Below are 18,566 nucleotides of genomic sequence, written 5' to 3'. Positions count from 1 at the left end.
GGACAGCACTTCTTGGAAGGAGCTCAGCTCAGGTGCTGGGCTGCAGCCAGGACGGTTTGTTTTCTGGGTTGCATGGGAGGGGGCACTTGGTCCAGAGCAGCTTTTAGCTAATGGTGTAAAGTGCTTGGTGCCATCACCGTTTTGACTTTCTCCAGGATTTATTTGTAATCAGCTTGTCCCGATTTGGGGGTGGGGTGGGTGAGTAGAGAATTAGAGATGACACTGGCTAGTGTGTATGTGTGAGGTGGGGGGTAGTAAATGGAGATTGGTCCTGGTGTCACAGGCAGCTCTGCCCCCTCCCTCCACTTCCAGATGTCCTGCTGCTCCTCATCAAGCTTCCTGGCCGGGGCACACACAGGCAGACTTGAACCCCAGCTCCCAGTTAGTGCTATGTCCATTACTCCATAGCCAACTAACAAAAGGCACCTTCCCACCCTTGCCTGACCCTCCAGGGGCCCCTCTAGAAGCTTACCCATCTGGCTTTATTCAGGCTGGGTGCAGTGGCTCATGCCTGTAAGCCCAGCACTTTGGGAGGCCAACGAGGGCCAATCACTTGAGGTCAGGAGTTCAAGACCAGTCTGGCCAACATAATGAAACCCCATCTCTACTAAAAATAACAAAAATTAGCCAGGCGTGGTGGCGGGTGCCTGTAATCCCAGCTACTTGGGAGGCTGAGACAGGAGAATTGCTTGAAACCAGGAGGTGGAGGTTGCAGTGAGCCGAGATCGTGCCACCACACTCCAGCCTGGGCAACAGAGCAAGACTCTGTCTCAAAAAAAAAAAAAAAAGAAAGCTCACCCATCTGGCTCCATTTTCTTCTTAATCAGCAAATATTGATAGGGACTCAGAAAGCAGAGCCAAATCAGAGGGTCTCTACTTTTTTTTTTTTTTTTTTTGAGATGGAGTCTCGCTCTGTCGCCCAGGCTGGAGTGCAGCGGCCGGATCTCAGCTCTCTGCAAGCTCCGCCTCCCGGGTTTACGCCATTCTCCTGCCTCAGCCTCCCGAGTAGCTGGGACTACAGGCGCCAGCCACCTCGCCCGGCTAGCTTTTTGTATTTTTTAGTAGAGACGGGGTTTCACCGTGTTAGCCAGGATGGTCTCGAACTCCTGACCTCGTGATCCGCCCGTCTCGGCCTCCCAAAGTGCTGGGATTACAGGCTTGAGCCACTGCACCTGGCCGGGTCTCTACTTTTAAGGGCTTATGTCTGCTAGCCCTTTTTCCAGGCAGCCTTTCCTGGCTGTCACCATCCCAGGGGACCCCTTGGGGGCTGAGCAGTTTGTTGGAGGGCAGCTGTAGCTCTGGACAGAAGGCTGACTTTCAGAACACTTTCTTGGTGGCCCTCAGCTCTGGGGACAGGACTGAGTACAGGGATCTTGGGGGGCCTGTGCATGGAGGACACTGACGGCCACCAGTGAATGTATATCAGCAAAGGGAAATGAGGGGAACAGGAGCCTTTCTTCAGCCTGGTGCTTGGGGCTGGGTTCAAGGTTCTAATCTAGGTACCTGCTCCTCAACTGGATAACCATGTGGGCAGTGCCACCAGAGGGCAGTGTGGGGCTGCTTTCTCGAGACGAAGGAGGCGTGGCCTGGAGCAGGTTCAGTCTTTTATTTTTATTTATTTATTTTTTTTTTTTAAGACGGGGTCTGGCTCTGTCGCCCAGGCTGGAGGGGTTCAGACCTTTATTGTTCCCGCCCCCCAGTCATCCCTTTTCCCAGTAGTCTCGGGGCTTCATAGACATTGGGCTGTAGGGGTCTGGGAGAACTAGCAGGGTAGTCACGGTCGGCGCAGCCCTAGAGCGGGAGTGTAGTTCTGGGGATAGCTTCCTGGATGGAGTGGGACTGGAGGCCAGAGCTGTGCCTAGGGGCGGGAACCCTCTTTGAAAGGGGAGCAGAGGAAGTTCCTTTGGCTGGTCTGAACCTGGAACCCCAGGGAGAAGACCCATTAGGAAAGACTTCCAGGAAAGACAGGTAGCCCTTGTTGGGGGTCACTATCAGGATAAAAGACCAGAGTCATTTTGTATTCACAGATTTGTTACACTAATTGATCAGAACTCAGGGTCCCGCTGCCAGTGGCAGCCAGAGTTGCCTCTTAGAGATTAGGCTGGAGCCACAGAACATGGCCGAGGTGCTCCAAGCCTGTAGCCACTCCCCTTCCCTAAGCCTGTCCGCGGGTTCTTTGAGAACATCTTGGGTGCTCAGGCTTCTCAGAGCTGAAGGAGAGGCTTGCTGTGCAGGAGGAGGTATTTGGGAAAGCTTGGAGATCCCCAACCTACTTCTTCCCCCATTGGTCCTTGACTGCACCCTGGCCAGGGGCGATGGGGGAAGGGAACCTTTGGTTCTGGAATAATAACCACCTCTTCTATGCCAGGCCCCTGAGCACTTTACACCCATTAATCTGTTCCGGTCTTCCCAACCACTCTGCAAAGTAAGGGTTGTTATTCCCATTTCCACAGGTGAAGAAAGAGGGAGGGCAGGTGACTTGCCCAAAGACATAGGAGCTGTAAGTGGGGCATCCCTTAAACATTAGGCTATATGGTGATTCATTTATCAGGCTAAAGAGGGGTCCATTTAGGGGGATATCTGGGCTCCCACATTCAAGGCTGTGTATAGTGACCCCTGGTCCTTGGGTCTTGGAAGGGACATGAGATGCTGGAGGGGTGGCAGAAGGTGCCCCTCCCAGAGTCTAGGCACACCCCTAGACTGGTTGGGCCTTCGGGGGTGAGTCAGGCTGAGTCAGCACACCTGGCTTCTGACGGTGGGCCAAGGATGCTCAGGGCTCAAGCCTCCCAAGGGCTTGCTTTGGAGGGCTGCCTCCTCTCCCTGCAGATCTGGGCTGGAATATTTGGTGTCAAGGTGAGCAAAGAGCCTGGGATGGCAGAGGAGGAGGATGACAAGCTTCATGGTGGGGGCAAAAAGGGCTGCCGGTGGAACAAGACAGACCTGAGATTTAGTCCTGGCCTGGAACTCCTCAGCTGAGGGACCCTGAGCAATGCCTTCCCTTTTCTGAGCCAGTTTCTTATTTTTTGTTTTTGTATTTTTTCTTTTTTCTTTTTTTTTTTTTCAGATCCAGACCTAGAAATGTTTTTGTATTTTTGAGGGGAGCTAGGGAGTAGAAAACTTGAGTATTACCTGGGTGCAGTGGCTCATGCCTGTAATCCCAGCACTTTGGGAGGCCGAGGCGGGCAGATCACCTGAGGTCAGGAGATCGAGACCAGCCTGGCCAATGTGATGAAACCTCATCTCTACTAAAAATACAAAAATTAGCCGGGAGTGGTGGCATGCGCCTATAATCCCAGCTACTCGGGAGGCTGAGACAGGAGATCGCTTGAACTTGTGAGGCGGAGGTGGGCAACAGGAGCAAAACTTGGTCTCAAAAAAAAGAGGGAAAAAAGAAAACTTGAGTATTAAATGAGAAGTCATACTAAGTACCTGGCACATAGTAGAGATCCATAAATGATGGAACCAATTTGCCCAGCCCTGGAGAGGCTGCCAGGACAGATCCCCAGGCAGCGTGGGCCTCTGCTTCTCTAGAGCATCACCATATCAGGAATCCCTGGAATGGGCCCTGGGGAACTCCATAAGGGGAGAAGTGGAGGAGGGGCAGGCTTTTCATCCCAGGAACATTCCATTCTAACTGCTCAGGCTAGGGGATCCCAGCCAAGGACAAAGGCCCAAGGGAGCCTCTGCTTCCCCAGGAGCCCCATTCCATACTATTGCCTCCTGCATCTTCTCTCCACAGTGCCTGCTGTCCCCCCGCCCCACAACCTCAGGCAGATTTCAAGTTGAAGGGTTTGGGTGGGGCTGGGTGGCTGTGGGAAAGAGGCCATTAAAGCTCTTGGAATTATTCTTTCCAGCTCCTTCCAACTCCTCAGAGCCTCCACTCTATGGATCTGGACTCCTGGATTCGGCTTTCTCCCTGGGCACTTCTTTCAGGAAGACGTTGAGAATTGACCTTACACAATCCCAGCGCCCTCCTCACAGGAGCCTTTCACTTCACAGTGGCAAGGGGCTGGTTCTGGGGAACTGGCCGATGCTCTTAATTTCTTCATATACCCCACGTTTGACTTTGGCTTACACTGTACAACTGGAGATGTTGCTACAGGTCCCTGAGATGCAGTCAGATCAAGTGTAGCAAGCATTGCCAATGGGAAACTCAAAAGAATTTATTTTTTTTTCCCTTTCCCCTTACCCTATCCGCGGCCAAGAATTTCTTTTAAAGATACCGTCATCATTCTTATACAACACTCTTAACCCCCAGCTGGGGTCCCCATTTTAGTAGATGTCATTGCTTCAAGTCTAATGGCACCGGGAGGCCTGTTTGAGGGAAAACTTTAGTTTGAAAAATCCCTGTTTCCTTCATCCACTGCCCTTGTTCTCTCCACATGGGAGTATGCCTGTAGCCTCTCAGAAAGATAGTCTGCTAGCTTCTAGGGGTTGGGATGGGGGACACACCTTTTTCTCAGGAAGAAGTGGTGGCAATGTAAAACATCTAAGCAAAGTTTTAAATGAAAAAAAGGAAGCACATTTAAACATCCTGATAATGGAGGGAAGGGGGCACATTTACACACAGCCCAGAACTTGTAGAATTCTGCGAAGTGAATGTATATTAGTCTCCTGCCTTATACATTCAGGAAGAATAAATTTCCATAATGTAAGGCAAATGCATGGGGTTCTGAGGTTTACTTTGCAAGTGTCCTTGCTGCCTTTCCTCTGTGTCTATTATGGCTCTAAGTTGACAGTTCCTGGAGCAGCTTCTATTTAATTTCGTTTGGCAGTCTGGCCCTGTTGACTGACTTTGATTTGCAGACCAATTCTCCCTTGACCTGACTCACAGCCACCTGCTCTTACCCCCCTCCTCAGGAAGTCTTCCTCATTAAAGGATGTGATGAGGGAGCTCAGGGATGAGAATGCACATGTGAGACTGTGACACCGAGGGAGGTTGTGCGAATTGGTGACAACATGGCAGCACGATGGCCTGTGGGGGTTGTGCGACTGTGCTGGCGACCATATGGACCTGTTTATCAGTCAATGGGTAAGCAGGAGATGGCACATTCAAACTGGGAAGCGTTTTAAAAATAGGCTATTCTGGCCTGGTGTGGTGGCTCACACCTGTAATCCCAGCACTTTGGGAGGCTGAGGCAGGAGAGTTGTTTGAGCTCAAGAGTTCGAGATCATCCTGGGAGATCCCTTCTCTATAAAAATGAAAAAATTGGCCAGGTGGGGTGGCGCATGCCTGTGGTACCAGCTGCTTAGGAGGCTGAGGTGGGAGGATTGCTTGAGCCCAGGAGGTCAAGGCTGCACTAAGCTATGATCGTACAACTGTGCTCCAGCTTGGGCAACAGAGCAAGACCCTATCTCAAGAAATAAAACGAGACTATTTCCAAAGGCGTAGGCTGGGCTTAAGAAACTAACAAGGGGCTGGGTTTGGTGGCTCACACTTGCAATTCCAGCACTTTGTGAGGCTGAGGCGGGCAGATCACCTGAGGTCAGGAGTTTGAGACCAGCATGGCCAACATGGCGAAACTCTGTCCTATTAAAAATACAAAAATTAGCCAGGCGTCGTTGTGTGCACCTGTAGTCCAAGCTCCTTGGGAGGCTGAGGCATGAGAATCGCTTGAACCTGGGAGGCGGAGGTTGCAGTGAGCCAAGATCGTGTCACTGTACGCCAGCCTGGGCGAGTGCTATTCCCCCTGCCGAAAAAAAAAAGTAAGAAGGGATGGTGCAGCTCTCTGGGGCCAGCAACAGTGAGAAGCCTTTGCAACTCTTCAGTCTGAGGGTGAGGAGAGGTCACTGTGTGGAGTAGGGCTCCTGACAGGAACAGTGACCTTTGGTTGAGGGATGTGGGCAACCATGGCAGCCTGGTAGAGAGGGAACAAAGAGAATAAACATCTACTCCTCCCCTAAGTCTCCTTAAGACGCTGGGATGTGTCATTGGCAACCCAACAGGAAGCTGGGGAACAAGGGAGCCATTGACGCAGTCCACAGATGCCAGCCCCCAGGGCACAGAGCAGAAGTTTGGCAAGTGAAAGCGGAAGGGCAGCATATCATGTAACTGTCTGAGGCTATGCCTTGTTCGTCAAAGTCCACAGCAGTGCTCCTTCCCCATCAGCTCCTTCCCCATCTGGAGCTCCCATCACCCTCGGGTCTGAGTGGGTGGGTGGACTGTTGCTTGGAGAGCACGGTGAGGTTGGAAGGTAAAGGACAGGGCTTTCCCCTCTCAGCCTTTGCCTTGCTGGCTCTGAGTCCCAGTTCCTGATTCCTGCCTGTCCTGGTGTCTTAGGTAGCCGCAGGAATTGTCCACAGGAGGAACCATGTCAGCCACTGAGTTGGTGTTTTTCTCACACCCAGAAACACTGCACCACTCCCAAACATAACCGCAGGCATGCTGCTGCCATCATGAGCCCTGGATAGTCATCACAAGCCATAATTAGTGTCACATGTATACCAAGAAAACGTACATGTTGGCCATGTGCGATGGCTCACGCCCGTAATTCCAGCACTTTGGGAGGCTGAAGTGGGCAGATCACGAGGTCAGGAGTTCGAGACCAGCCTGACCAACATGGTGAAATCCCATCTCTAGTAGAAATACAAAAGTTAGCTGGGCGTGGTGGCGGGCACCTATAATCCCAGCTACTCACGAGGCTAAGGCAGGAGAATGGCTTGAACCCGGGAGGCGGAAGTTGCAGTGAGCCGAGATCGCGCCACTGCACTCCAGCCTCCTGGGTGACAGAGCAAGACTCTGTCTCAAAAAAAAAAAAAAAAAAAAAAGAAACGTACGTCTTGCCATACTGCTACACTGTGCCATAGTCACATATAAAATGATAAATGTCACAGTGATGTCAAATTATGCCCTGCTGTCACATATGTACAGGAGACAACTGTCACAATCCTGTGAAATCACAGTGCAGGAGCAGGATGGAACAGAAGTTAACAGCAATGGCTCTGGATCCAGACAAACCTCTTTGACCTCTCTGGCCTCAGTTTCTGTGTCTGCCAAATGGAAAGAATGCTTTCTTTCCCCTTGTGGAGTTGTTGCAAGGATGATATGGGAGATCATGATTGGGAAGACCTCAGCATAGTGCCTGCTGGAGTGAAGCCCACCAGGAATGGTGGCTGCTACTGTGGACACCTGTCTCACATGTCCCCACTGCCTCACACCCGTGCGTGTGTGCAGTACCAGCAGCTGGATGAGGCCAGCCAGACACCCTCAGGCGCATGTGCCAGAGCACGTGCACATTCACAGGCAAGCTCTCTGCCCGGAATGCTCTTTCTCTAAATATCTTCATGCTCACCTCCAACCACCTTTATGTCTTTGTTCAATCAAATGTCACCTTTCAATGAGTTGCACCCTGACTTCTTTTTTTTTTGAGATGGTATCTTGCTCTTTTGTCCAGGCTGGAGTGCAGTGGTATGATCTCAGCTCACTGCAACCTCCGCCTCCCAGGTTCAAGCGATTCTCCTGCCTCAGCCTCCTGAGCAGCTGGAATTACAGGTACACACCACCATACCCAGCTAATTTTTGTATTTTTAGTAGAGATGGGGTTTCACCATGTTGGCCAGGCTGATCTCAAACTCCTGACCTCGGGTGATCTGCCCACCTCAGCCTCCCAAACTGCTGAGATTACAGGCATGAGTCACTGCACCTGGCCCCTGACTTATTTTTCAATTTGCAAACCCGAGCATTTCCAGTCCCTTATCCTGTTATATTTTTACATATCACTGATCATGTAAGACCATACGGTTCAGTTTATTTTTTGTCTACTCCGTTAGAATGTAATCTTCACAAGGACAGGGATTTTTTTCTTTTATTTGCTGATGTATTCCCAGCACCCAGAATGGTGTCTGGCACATGGTGGCTGAATGTAATGTATACACACATGTACCACACAGGTTTCTGGCTTTTTCAGCCCTTAACACAAGCACATCCAGGTGAACTCCACCCCCCAGCCCAAAAAGGTAAGTCTGGAAGCCTCTCATGCCAAGGCTGAAATGGCCAACTCAGGAAGTGGGACAAACTTAGTCCTTCCCATGACCATAGTTGGGTGGTCACAGCTGGGATGGGGATGGGAGCTGGTTTTAGTCACCAAGCCAAGAAAGCCTTTCTGCTCACTTTCCAGCCATTTTGAGCTCAACAGCAGAAGGGACTCGGAGCAGGTGAGTTGGCTGGACTCACCCTGGTGACCTGGGGCCTTCCTCTGCAGCATTGTTTTTCCACCCTGGCTGGAACCATCAAAGTCACCACTTCAGAGGCCCCTAATGTGGCTGAATATGTTAAGGGCTTTGCAATCCCTGGATCAAAGAGGCTGGGCAAACAGCGGGCAGCGTCCAGGCCCATGATTGACTGGCTGATGCCCTGAGGGCGCAGCATGCTAGGAGCTTGTGGTTGACACTCCTGGACAGCCTGGCATGGCACCATCTGGGTTTGGGAAGGGGAGACTCTCCCCATCCAGGGGATCTGATTAGAGCGAGCCAGAGCACACCCATCAGTGCTTGGGGCAAGGGAAGGAGCTGGAGGACTGAGGGAGCCTCTCCCAAGTGGAGGACCTACCTGGACTGAGGCTTAGGGGGGACCCTAGCAGTTCCCCAGTCTCAGCCACCTTTACTGCAGGGGCCTCCAGTCCACATTCACCCAGCCTGTTCTCTAGCTGCTCCCTTGGAAGAGGTTGGGTAGACAGAGCTAGGTTCAAGTACCCCTGAGCACCAGAGTCTGAATCTAGGCCCAGAGCTATTTGGATTCCAGGTAGAAAACATAAAAATATTTATTCCTTAACAAGAGTCCTAGACCTGCGAAGGCAACATGCAGGTGCAGGTCACACATGTAGACAGCAGCTTTCAATATACAGCTGGTCGGGCTGGGGCTGGGGTTGGGAGGAGGGGCAGTCCTCCTGCCCCATAGGCCAGGCTTCAAACCCTGCTCCCCACAAACGCTCCCTTCCACAGTACAAGCCCGACTCCAACTAGGGGAGGCAGCTGCAGCCCCTATAGCTACAGAAGGTCCTTATTTCCCCAGAAACAGCATGGCACTAAGGTTCAGTGCAGACAGTTTTTATTATAAGGCAGGTGTTAAGAGTGCAAAACAGCAACAAATCCAGGGAAATGCCAAGGGGGTGGGAGTATGGCTCCCCTCCCCCACGTGAGAGCCCTGTAACCAAGCCAGTGGGGTGCGAACATGGACTTGACTGTGGCAAATTCAGGCTTAGCACCCTCCAAAGAACAAGCTCCCAGGCAGGAGGGCTCCTTGCAACAAGGGGGAAAGGAGTGGCACTGGAAGGGGCCTGGGCTGTGACCCACCCTGGGCTGCTTGGCTCCTGTATACTGCCCACCTCAACCCCTCAAGAGGAAGGCTTCACAGCTTGGGGTATGTATTTCAGAGAACCGGGCTAAATCCAGCCCTCCCCAAACCCATGTATCTGCCTCAGGCCTCAGTTTCCCTCCTCCCAGTGATTACCCAAGTTGGACCATCAGGCCCTGTAGTGGCCCAGCCTGACCAAAGTGACAAGTCCCCGTAACATACCGTAGATCAGTCAGTGTGTGGGCTGCAGGCCCTCCAAAGCTGCTGGGATCACCACAGGCTGGCCCCAGTCAAAAAGACCCTCTTAGGCCATGGGAATCAATCCGAGGTGCTGTGCATTAAGGCTACCACCCCAAATTTGTTTTGTCCCCTGAAGGCAATTGACTTCCAAGACAAATGGCTCCTGCTCCCCACCGTTATGTGGGTCCAAAAGTGTGATGCAATAACCAAAGGGTCCTCCTGCTGAGAGCCACAGGGGCCTCGTGCTCGGGGAAGTCCAGTCTGTTCAATCGAAGGCCCAACCCTGCAGTGCTGGGCCACCTGGCACAGGCTGCGTCTCTGGTCATGTCCTCCACACACTCTTGGAGGCCCCACTCCACCCCGTGAGGCCCAGTCCCTTCCCTTCTGGCCAGGGTCTGAGTCAGTTACAAGGCAGCCAGGTGGGATAGGCACGAGCCAGGAGAGGCTGCACAGGGGTCACGTAGTAATTGACAGTGGCTGGCACAACCCCGTCGGTGCCTGGAGGGCGCCAGGCCAGGGCGGCAGCGGCAGCCGGGCCCTGCTCAGCCAGTGCCTGCAGCGCCAGTGCGGCAATGAGGTCTAGCGTCTGGCGGCGCTCGTGGTTCATGAGGCACACGGTGCTCTCGTTGACCACCCGGTGCAGTGTCACCAGGCAGGCGTAACGGCGGGCTGCGTCAGCCCCACCAAAGTGGGCCTCCAGGTAGCGCTCTAGGGTGCGTCGCTGCTCCACCAGGTCTGGAAAGTCGATGAAGAAGCGGGAGCACATGTAGCGCTGCAGGGCGCGCACATCGGTGCTGGGCCGGGGCCGGAAGCCCCGCACCAGGAGGTGGCAGTACTTGAGGAGGCCACCCCCTCGGATCTCCTCGGGACTGCGAGTGGCGATGACACGGTGCCGCAGGTGCTCCAGGGCCTCGGCGAAGTCCCCATACAGGCTTTCACCTGTGACTGTCGGGTGGAAGGCCTCAGACATGGGAGTGGACGAGCACTGGCCAAAGAGCAACAGGGAGTCCAGGATGATCTGGAAGGAGTCTATGCTGAATTCAAACTGGCGTCTCACCGAGTCCACAAACTTGAGCTCCACGTTCTTGCCGCTCTTGTTGGACAGTGAGATGAGACTCCAGCGGTCCGAGTCTGTGCACACTTTCACCAGCTTCTGCACGTATGCCTCCTTGAGTGTCAGTGGCGTGATCTTAGCCCGGCTCACACCTGCCGGCAGGAAGTCTAGCAGGCAGGCCAGCACCACTGCCTTGGTCAGCTGGAAGGATGCCTCACTGCACAGGTCCACCCGGAACACCAGGTCCAGATCCTTGTAGCCCAGGCCACTCTCAGGGTGCAGCACGTGGCTGGCAGCGGAACCATGCAGCCGCACACTGTGCACGTGCAGGCCCTGCTCCTCCAGGCTGCTACGGACCACCTTCGAGGGGAGAGCAGGAAGGAGAGGTGTCAGGAGCGGGCCCCAGGGGTCCACCAAGGACTTCCATGTACTTATCCCAGTAACGTCAACCACTGTTGACCCCTAAGTCAACCACTGTTGGCCCCTAACCAGCTGTTATGCTTTTGGAAAATCATCTAACTTTTTATTTTATTTTTTTGGAACGTGGGAAGTCATTTAACTCTCTAAGCCTAATCTGAGAATGGACCATCTGGAGGAATGACCAGGAAGAATAGCAATGATAATAGCACAGAATGACCCATTCCTGGTCAGGAATGACCAGGAAGAATAGCATAGAATTTACTAAACAGCAGGTCACTTATCATTCCCACTTTACAGTGAGGTGGATACTATCATTCCCACTTTACAGAGGCAAAAATGGAAGTACAGAGGGGTCAAGTAACTAGCTCAAAGGCAAACAGCTGGTGAATGCAGAGCTGGGAATAAAACTCAGAGTCCAAAATCTTTTTATTTTTTTTTTGAGACGGAGTCTCACTTTGCCGCCAAGGCTGGAGTGCAGTGGCGTGATCTCGGCTCACTGCAACCTCCATCCCCCGAGTTCAAGTGATTCTTCTGCCTCAGCCTCCCGAGTAGTTGGGATTACAGGCGCCTGCCACTGTGCCTGGCTAATTTTTGTAGTTTTAGTAGAGATGGGGTTTCACCATCTTGGCCAGGCTGGTCTTGAACTCCTGACCTCGTGATCCACCCGCCTCCGCCTCCCAAAGTGCTGGGATTATAGGCGTGAGCCACTGCGCTCAGCAGTCCAAGTCTTAACCATGCTATTCTACCTCTCAAACTGCTAGTAAAACAGTTCTGTGCCAGGCACTGCGCTAACTGCTCAAACATGTTGGGAATATGGTTAGCATTTCACATTCATGTCCACATTAACACTCCCAATAATCCTACATTTGAGTATTATTTTGATTGATAGATGGAGGACCTCAGGCACAGAAAGGTTAAGAAACAAGTCAAGGTCATAGAGCGGTCAGGCTGAGACCAGAACCCAGGTTAGTTGGATTCTCAAGTTCATGTATGTCCTTTTGACTACAATGCACTCATCCTAATTCATACTTACAAGGACCCAGTGAGGCAAATATTATATACATTTTTTGCTCTCAGATGAGGAAACTGAGGCTTACGGTGGTGAAACAGCTAAGGGTCAGTGAAAACTCTCAGCCCTCAGACAGCCCCCAGGCCTGATGGCACAGGACAGATAAACCTATAAGTGGTCCCTCCCCTGAGGTACCAGGTAGGGAGAAGAGTGAAGCTGGGGGTTGGGGACATTCAGTTTTCTCAGTAACCCAAAGTTGCCCTGAAAGTGACTAGGCAGCATTCCTGTTCTGAGTGATTCTGCAACCCTGCTTTGCTGCCAAGTCAGCACCCAGCTCCAGACCAGGCTGTTCTCCTTGCCTCCCAGGGAATTACTACAAAGAAGGCACCTAAGTGCTGAGAAGGCAAGCTGTGGTGGGGCAATCCGAGGCGGGCGGCGCCCTCCAGGAAGACTTCCGGGAGGAGCACCTTTACCAGGGGAAGATATTGTCATGGCAATGGGGGGTAAACAACTGGCCATAAGGAACACGGAGAATGGGGCATAAGCAGCTGGCCATCAGGAACACAGAGGGTGGCGGAAGGAGGCCAGGCACCTAATGAGTGCCGAGCACTGGACCTTGTTGCCAGAACCTATGGGGACAGGTCTTTCGTTCGTTTTTTTTTTGGGGGGACGGAGTCTCTCTCTGTCATCCAGGCTGGAGTGCAGTGGTCAGCTCACTGCAACCTCTGCCTCCCAGGTTCAAGTGATTCTTCTCCCTCAGCCTCCCGAGTAGCTGGGATTACAGGTGCCCATCACCACGCTCAGATAACTTTTGTATTTTTAGTAGAGATAGGGTTTCACCTTGTTGGCCAGGCTGGTCTTGAACTCCTGACCTCAGGTGATCTACCTGCCTCAGCCTCCCAAAGTACTAGGATTACAGGCATGAGCTACCGTGCCAGGCCAAGTCTTTTTATTTGTTTTTAATATGGAATTTTTTTTTCTGCCTTTCCAACCAAACCCTTCTCTACCTTCCTTTCCTCCATCCTTTTTTTTTTTTTTTTTTTTTTGAGAAAGTCCTGATTTTGTAGTCCAGGCTGGAATGCAGTGAATGCAGTGGCACGATCTCAGCTCACTGCAACCTCTGCCTCCTGGGCTCAAGCAATCCTTCCACTTCAGCCTCCCAAGTAGGTGGGACTACAGGTGTATGCCACCATACCCAGCAATTTTTTATTGTTTGCAGTGATGGGACTCTGCCAGATTGCCCAGGCTGGTCTTGAACTCCTGGACTCAAGCTATTCTTCTGCTTCGGCCTCCCAAAGTGCTGGGATTACAGGCATGAGACACTGTGCCCAGCCCAGGACAGGTCTCCTGGGAAACTGAAGCTCACAGGAGTGATGCCACCTGCACAAGATCACGTGGAGATGCCTTCAAACCCAGGTATGGCTGACTCCAAAGCCTATCCTGTTTCTACCACATTACAGTCCCAGGGTTCAGAAGGAACAGGGACTAATTCGAATCCACCTTCTCTTTCTAAATTTCAAAGCAAAGGCAACCCTCAAGGTACTGAAGCCCAGAGCCAGAGTAGTTGGGGAACAGGAAGATGGGGTTGGGAGATGCCTTGGCCAGACAAGGCCAGTCGCTGCAGTCCAGCCTGTGGGACTTCTAACCCACACACTGTCAGCTGGCAGCTGTGCCTGCATGGGCCAAAGACCTTGGTCGAAGGACCCAACCAAACCTGCAGAGAAGACCAGCCCCTTCCTCAGATCCCATTAGGGCTGACTGAGCCTTACTCAGTGCCAGCTCCTGCTCCCAGGCCGGTGCCCACCCCAGGGCTTGGCATCCGGCCTAGTGAGTAGGTAGCAGTACTCGTTAAATCCCCTGCGTCAGGGCCATGGGGCCAGCTGTGTCAGCCAGCCAGTCGCTGTTGTCTCCTTCCCAGGTGTGACTACAGCCAGTTTGGCAGGCAGTCACCAGATACCACCACACCCAAGTACTGCAGGGCAGCTTGGTGCCTCCTGAATCAGACTTTCCAGCCATGGAGGGGGCAATGGCTGCACCCTCCTTTCTCCCATGCCAAGGCCCTCCCCACAACCACTCTGCTCCAGGCTGCTGCTGAGACCTGCAGGGAGACTGACAGATGCTGTCAGCCAGCAGGCTTACAAAACTCACATGCTGTGCCGCCTGATGCAGGCCCTCTGGCTGCAGCTGGAGAGATCAGATTGTCTAGTTCAATCCTCTGGGCCCAGAGAAGGCAAAGGACTTATCCAAGGTTACACAACCAATAAAAGGCCTCCCTGCCTGTAGCTCTGGGAAGCCTCCTTACGGTAGGGTGGGTCCCTTTAGCACAGGTACAAGCAAGAACAGCATCTCTACACTTGGATCGCCACTACAGGCAAAGCTTTGTAGGGGTGGAGAGGGAGAAAGCTTCCAATTTTTGAGCCATAGGACAACTCAGTAGCAGTGAAAAGCCCCAAGGCAACAACCACCACCACCCTCCCCCTCTCCCCTGCTGCCAACCCTGCACACATCCCAATAGCTTTAGAAGCTGCCAGCTGTGGATTCCTTCCAAGAAACTTTCTTTCCTGTGGAGGCAGCTGTACAGGTCAGGCGAAGGCACCTGGCCCCTTTGGAGTCTGGAACCAGAGAGGGTGTTGGAGAGCAGCAGCCTCATCCATCCATCCCAGTTGAACAGATGGGGACACTGAGCCCAGCAAAGAGAATTGACAACAAAGAGTCCAGGGCCTGAATCCAGAAGTCCAACTTCCCAGCCCAGCTCTGAAGTCTCTGCCGCCCTTCCTCACTGTCGCTGACAGCTCCCTGTTCTGTGCTATCTCTGACTCGGGTTTACAAGGACATGGCACCACCATTGCATTGTAAAGTTAGCTTCTATTGACCTGGAATCTCCCCCATCTGGCTAGGAGCACCTGAAGGGATGGAGGCTGAGTCCCAGTCATATCTGTGCCCTTGGTTTCCTAAACAGGGCTTGGCACAGAGCAGACACCAAAAGAGGCAATCTGAGCCATACTGACAGGGCAAGGACTTCCCCTCCTTCCAGGGTACCCCTTGTTCTTGCAGAGGGGGGCTGCCATACTGAGCTCCACCTTCCCCTCCCTGCCATGCCTGGGGCCACAGTCCTGGAGGTGCAGCAGCTGGGGCCCCAGGAATGACTTGACTGTCCTGGGGAGAAAAGCCTCAACTGGTTTCCTAATCACCCAGGTGACAGCGAGCAGCCGAGGAATGCCTCGGCGAACTCCACTGGGCCGCCTGTGAGTCAGCCCAGGAGAATCTGCCCCCACCCCCTCCAGTTCCTAGTTCCTTGGGAGGGTGGGGGAGGTAATCCCCCAGGAGGCACCCCTCCCCCTCTGTGGGAAGCCCAGGTAGTAGGAGGCAGGGGAAGGGCCCGCTTCATCCAAAGGAAACCATCAGCTGGCAGGAACGCACAGGAGTCCTTGCTGGGCTTCTTGGTTTGTTTTATCAGAGGACCCTCCCTAACACCTAGAAGTTGACCTTGGGAGCCCGGGAAGGGGTGGGAAAACATTGAACCTACTGTAATCTGCTCCTGGGAAGACCCAAGATTCCCCAGGTTTGATTTTCACCTCATGAAGTAATCTTGGGTGGCAAACTGACCCAGCTATAAAATGGGTACAATAATTACCACAGTCTGGTATTTCAGAACATGACAGCGTCTGGGCTGTACAGATGAAAAAGCAGTCTTGGGGTCGTTGAGGTTCAGATAAAGGGAAGAGTTGGAGGAGGGAGGGGCTGTCAGAATTCTTTTCTCCCTTTCCTCAGGAGAGAGCGGACGTGGGGCCTGAGGCCCGGGTTGGCCTTAATTTCCAGTCTTGGGAAGGAGAAGAAACACCTAAATTGGTCACTTAATGTTGCCCTTGGGGGTGGGGTATCAGGTCTGACCTTCGGCTTAATAAATCTTGGGCCACAACCCCAGCTGAGAGACAGGGAGTCCCTGACAAGTTTTCGTGGCTTTTCCACGGGGTGGAGGGGGAAGGGGCGGTTTCTCCAGCAGAGGGCTGTAGGAGCACAAGAGCAGAGTCTGCTCCTAGAACCTCCAGAGAGAAAAGGAGGGTGAGGTCCAGGGATGCCCAGATAGGGAAGGAAAAGCTATTTTGGACTCAAGCATGCACACTTACCCACCCAGGGCTGCCTGGCGTCTTTTGTCCTTGCAGGAAGGGACAAATTCTTTCCCCAGTGCCCTGGACATCCTCCTCCCCTCTCCCAGCCAGGCCCTGGGTGAGTGATCCGTGGGGAATCAGGGTTCTCTAGGAGTCGAGATGGAAAAGCCAGGTGGGGAAGGATTAGTAGATGCAGGGGAAGGGGAGGTCTGATCTACCATTCATAATGCTGTGCAATTGTTACAGCCATGTCTCCGTTCCTCAGTTTCCCTAGCTGTCTAGAAAGTCAAACAGACTACAAATGCCTTCCAGCCACGAAAGCCTCAGAAGGGATTCCCCCACATACCCCGCCCCGCGTCCTCTCACCTGCACGATCTGCCGGGGCTGCACACTCAGCGTGGGGAAGTTGCCGCGCCCGTGAATGGGAATCGGCTCGCTCAGGAGAGCGTCCAGTCGCTTCACCTGTGGCCAGCTCAGCCCGCTCAGGTGCCGTCCGGGGGAGGCCGACAAGGCCTCTGGGTCGGGGCCGCCGCCTGCCGGGGCTGCCGTGGCCACCGCCGTGGCCGCAGCCGTTCCCACCTGAACAGCTGCCCGGTCCTGGCGCTCAGCTCCGCTTTCCGACGGCATCATTCGCCCGGCTCCCGAGCCCCGACGGCAAAAACCGTGGGGGTGGTTAAGGGGAGGAGGACAGGGAGAGCCGCTGGGCAGGGGCCAAGGCGGGGGGGGCACGGAGGCAGAGACGGGGCAGCAGCAACGGCGAGACAATGCCAGGGCACACCTCGGACGGCGACGACTTACCGACCCTAGCGCCTGCAGCCCGAGGCCCAGCGGACTCTTATAGGCCGCGGGCGACATGCCCATTGGCCCGGGCCGCTGCCACACAGCGAGAGCCGCCCCGCCTCTTGACGCTCCGGACAGTGGTCTGCAGAGCTTTGCACTGTTCTCTAGGGAGATTCCGATTGGCTAGAGGGCACGCCCCTTCCCCGCCCTCCCTCTCAGGCTGAATTCCCTCCTTTGGTCCTTGAAGAACTTTTGTTCACTGTGATTGGCCCGGGCCTGGACTTAAAGGGACAGCGCCCACCCCGCCTCCGCAGGGTCAGGAGGGAGGGAAGTGACCTGCGGAGTTTGTAGCAGAGTCAGACCACTGAGAAATTCCAGGTTCTGTTTTTTGTTTTTTAGCGCTGAGAGAAATTGAGAAGTCACCTAGTCTTGTCCTCCTGGTCACCTACTATTTTCAGAAGCCCAAAGAGATTGCGCCACGTGATCAACTCTGCACAGCACTGCTCATGCTTTGGCAGTTTTCCAGAGCCTAGGAAAGGTATAATAATAAACTCTGTGCATACCAAGGTAAAGGCTTTTTTTGTTTTTTTTGAGACGGAGTCTCACTGAGTCACCCAGGCTGGAGTGTAGTGGCGCGATCTCGGCTTACTGTAACCTGCGCCTCCCGGGTTCAAGCAATTCTCCTGCCTCAGCCTCTCGATTAGCTGGGATTACAGGCATGCGCCACCAACTTTTTTGTGTTTTTAGTAGACACGGGGGTTTCACCATGTTGGCCAGGCTGGTCTCGAACTCCTGACCTTGTGCTTCACCCACCTCTACCTCCCAAAGTGCTGGGATTATAGGTTTGAGCCACCGCGCCGGGCCCTAAGGTAAAGGCTTTCTAAGGCACTCTGTTGATTGGCCTTGCAAACCACAGCATGATGAGAGTTGATGTACAGCATAGCCGATTTAGGGAAGGAGAGGTCTGCTCAGAGAGGGTTTGTGATTACCCCACTGTCACACAGCAAACTAGTCAGGCCCTGGTCCTGAACCAGGGCTATAGAATCTGTGGTGCATGTTTTTTCCACTGTACCTACCCAAACCCAGCACCTTTCTGTGGCTAGAGAATGAATAATGTGTTTACATGTTTTTCTGCAGGTCTAGACAAAATATAATTTTTTTTTTTTTTTTTTTGAGACGGAGTCTCGCTCTGTCGCCCGGGCTGGAGTGCAGTGGCCGGATCTCAGCTCACTGCAAGCTCCGCCTCCCGGGTTTACGCCATTCTCCTGCCTCAGCCTCCTGAGTAGCGGGGACTACAGGCGCCCGCCACCTCGCCCGGCTAGCTTTTTGTATTTTTTAGTAGAGACAGGGTTTCACCGTGTTAGCCAGGATGGTCTCGAACTCCTGACCTCGTGATCCACCCGTCTCAGCCTCCCAAAGTGCTGGGATTACAGGCTTGAGCCACCGCGCCCGGCCGACAAAATATAATTTTAAAAAATATATGTTTACATATTTTGCTCTCACACTTTACAGGACCTAGGGGATGAGGCTTATGATTGTTGTTACTTTTATTTTTTATTTGTATTTATTTATTTTCTTGAGACAGAGTCTCGCTGTCACCCAGGCTGGAGTGCAGTGGCACAATCTTGGCTCACTGCAAGCTCCGCCTTCCAGGTTCACAGC

General features: G+C 53.2%; 1 protein-coding gene across 1 annotated transcript; it reads right to left on the bottom strand.

Annotated features, from left to right (window-relative positions):
• Positions 1-9,029: 9,029 nt before the first annotated feature.
• Positions 9,030-16,930, bottom strand: TENT5B (terminal nucleotidyltransferase 5B). Its single transcript, XM_023219334.2, has 2 exons — positions 16,491-16,930; positions 9,030-10,946 (listed from the first exon to the last, which is right to left on the bottom strand). Exons 1-2 carry the CDS (start codon positions 16,752-16,754, stop codon positions 9,933-9,935), a joined length of 1,278 nt encoding a protein of 425 aa, XP_023075102.1. The 5' UTR covers positions 16,755-16,930; the 3' UTR covers positions 9,030-9,932.
• Positions 16,931-18,566: the final 1,636 nt, after the last annotated feature.

This window comes from Piliocolobus tephrosceles, chromosome 1, assembly GCF_002776525.5.
Source record: "Piliocolobus tephrosceles isolate RC106 chromosome 1, ASM277652v3, whole genome shotgun sequence".
Lineage (NCBI taxonomy): Eukaryota > Metazoa > Chordata > Mammalia > Primates > Cercopithecidae > Piliocolobus > Piliocolobus tephrosceles.
The sequence above is the reverse complement of the archived record's forward strand: the minus strand, read 5'-3'. Positions and strand labels throughout refer to the sequence as shown.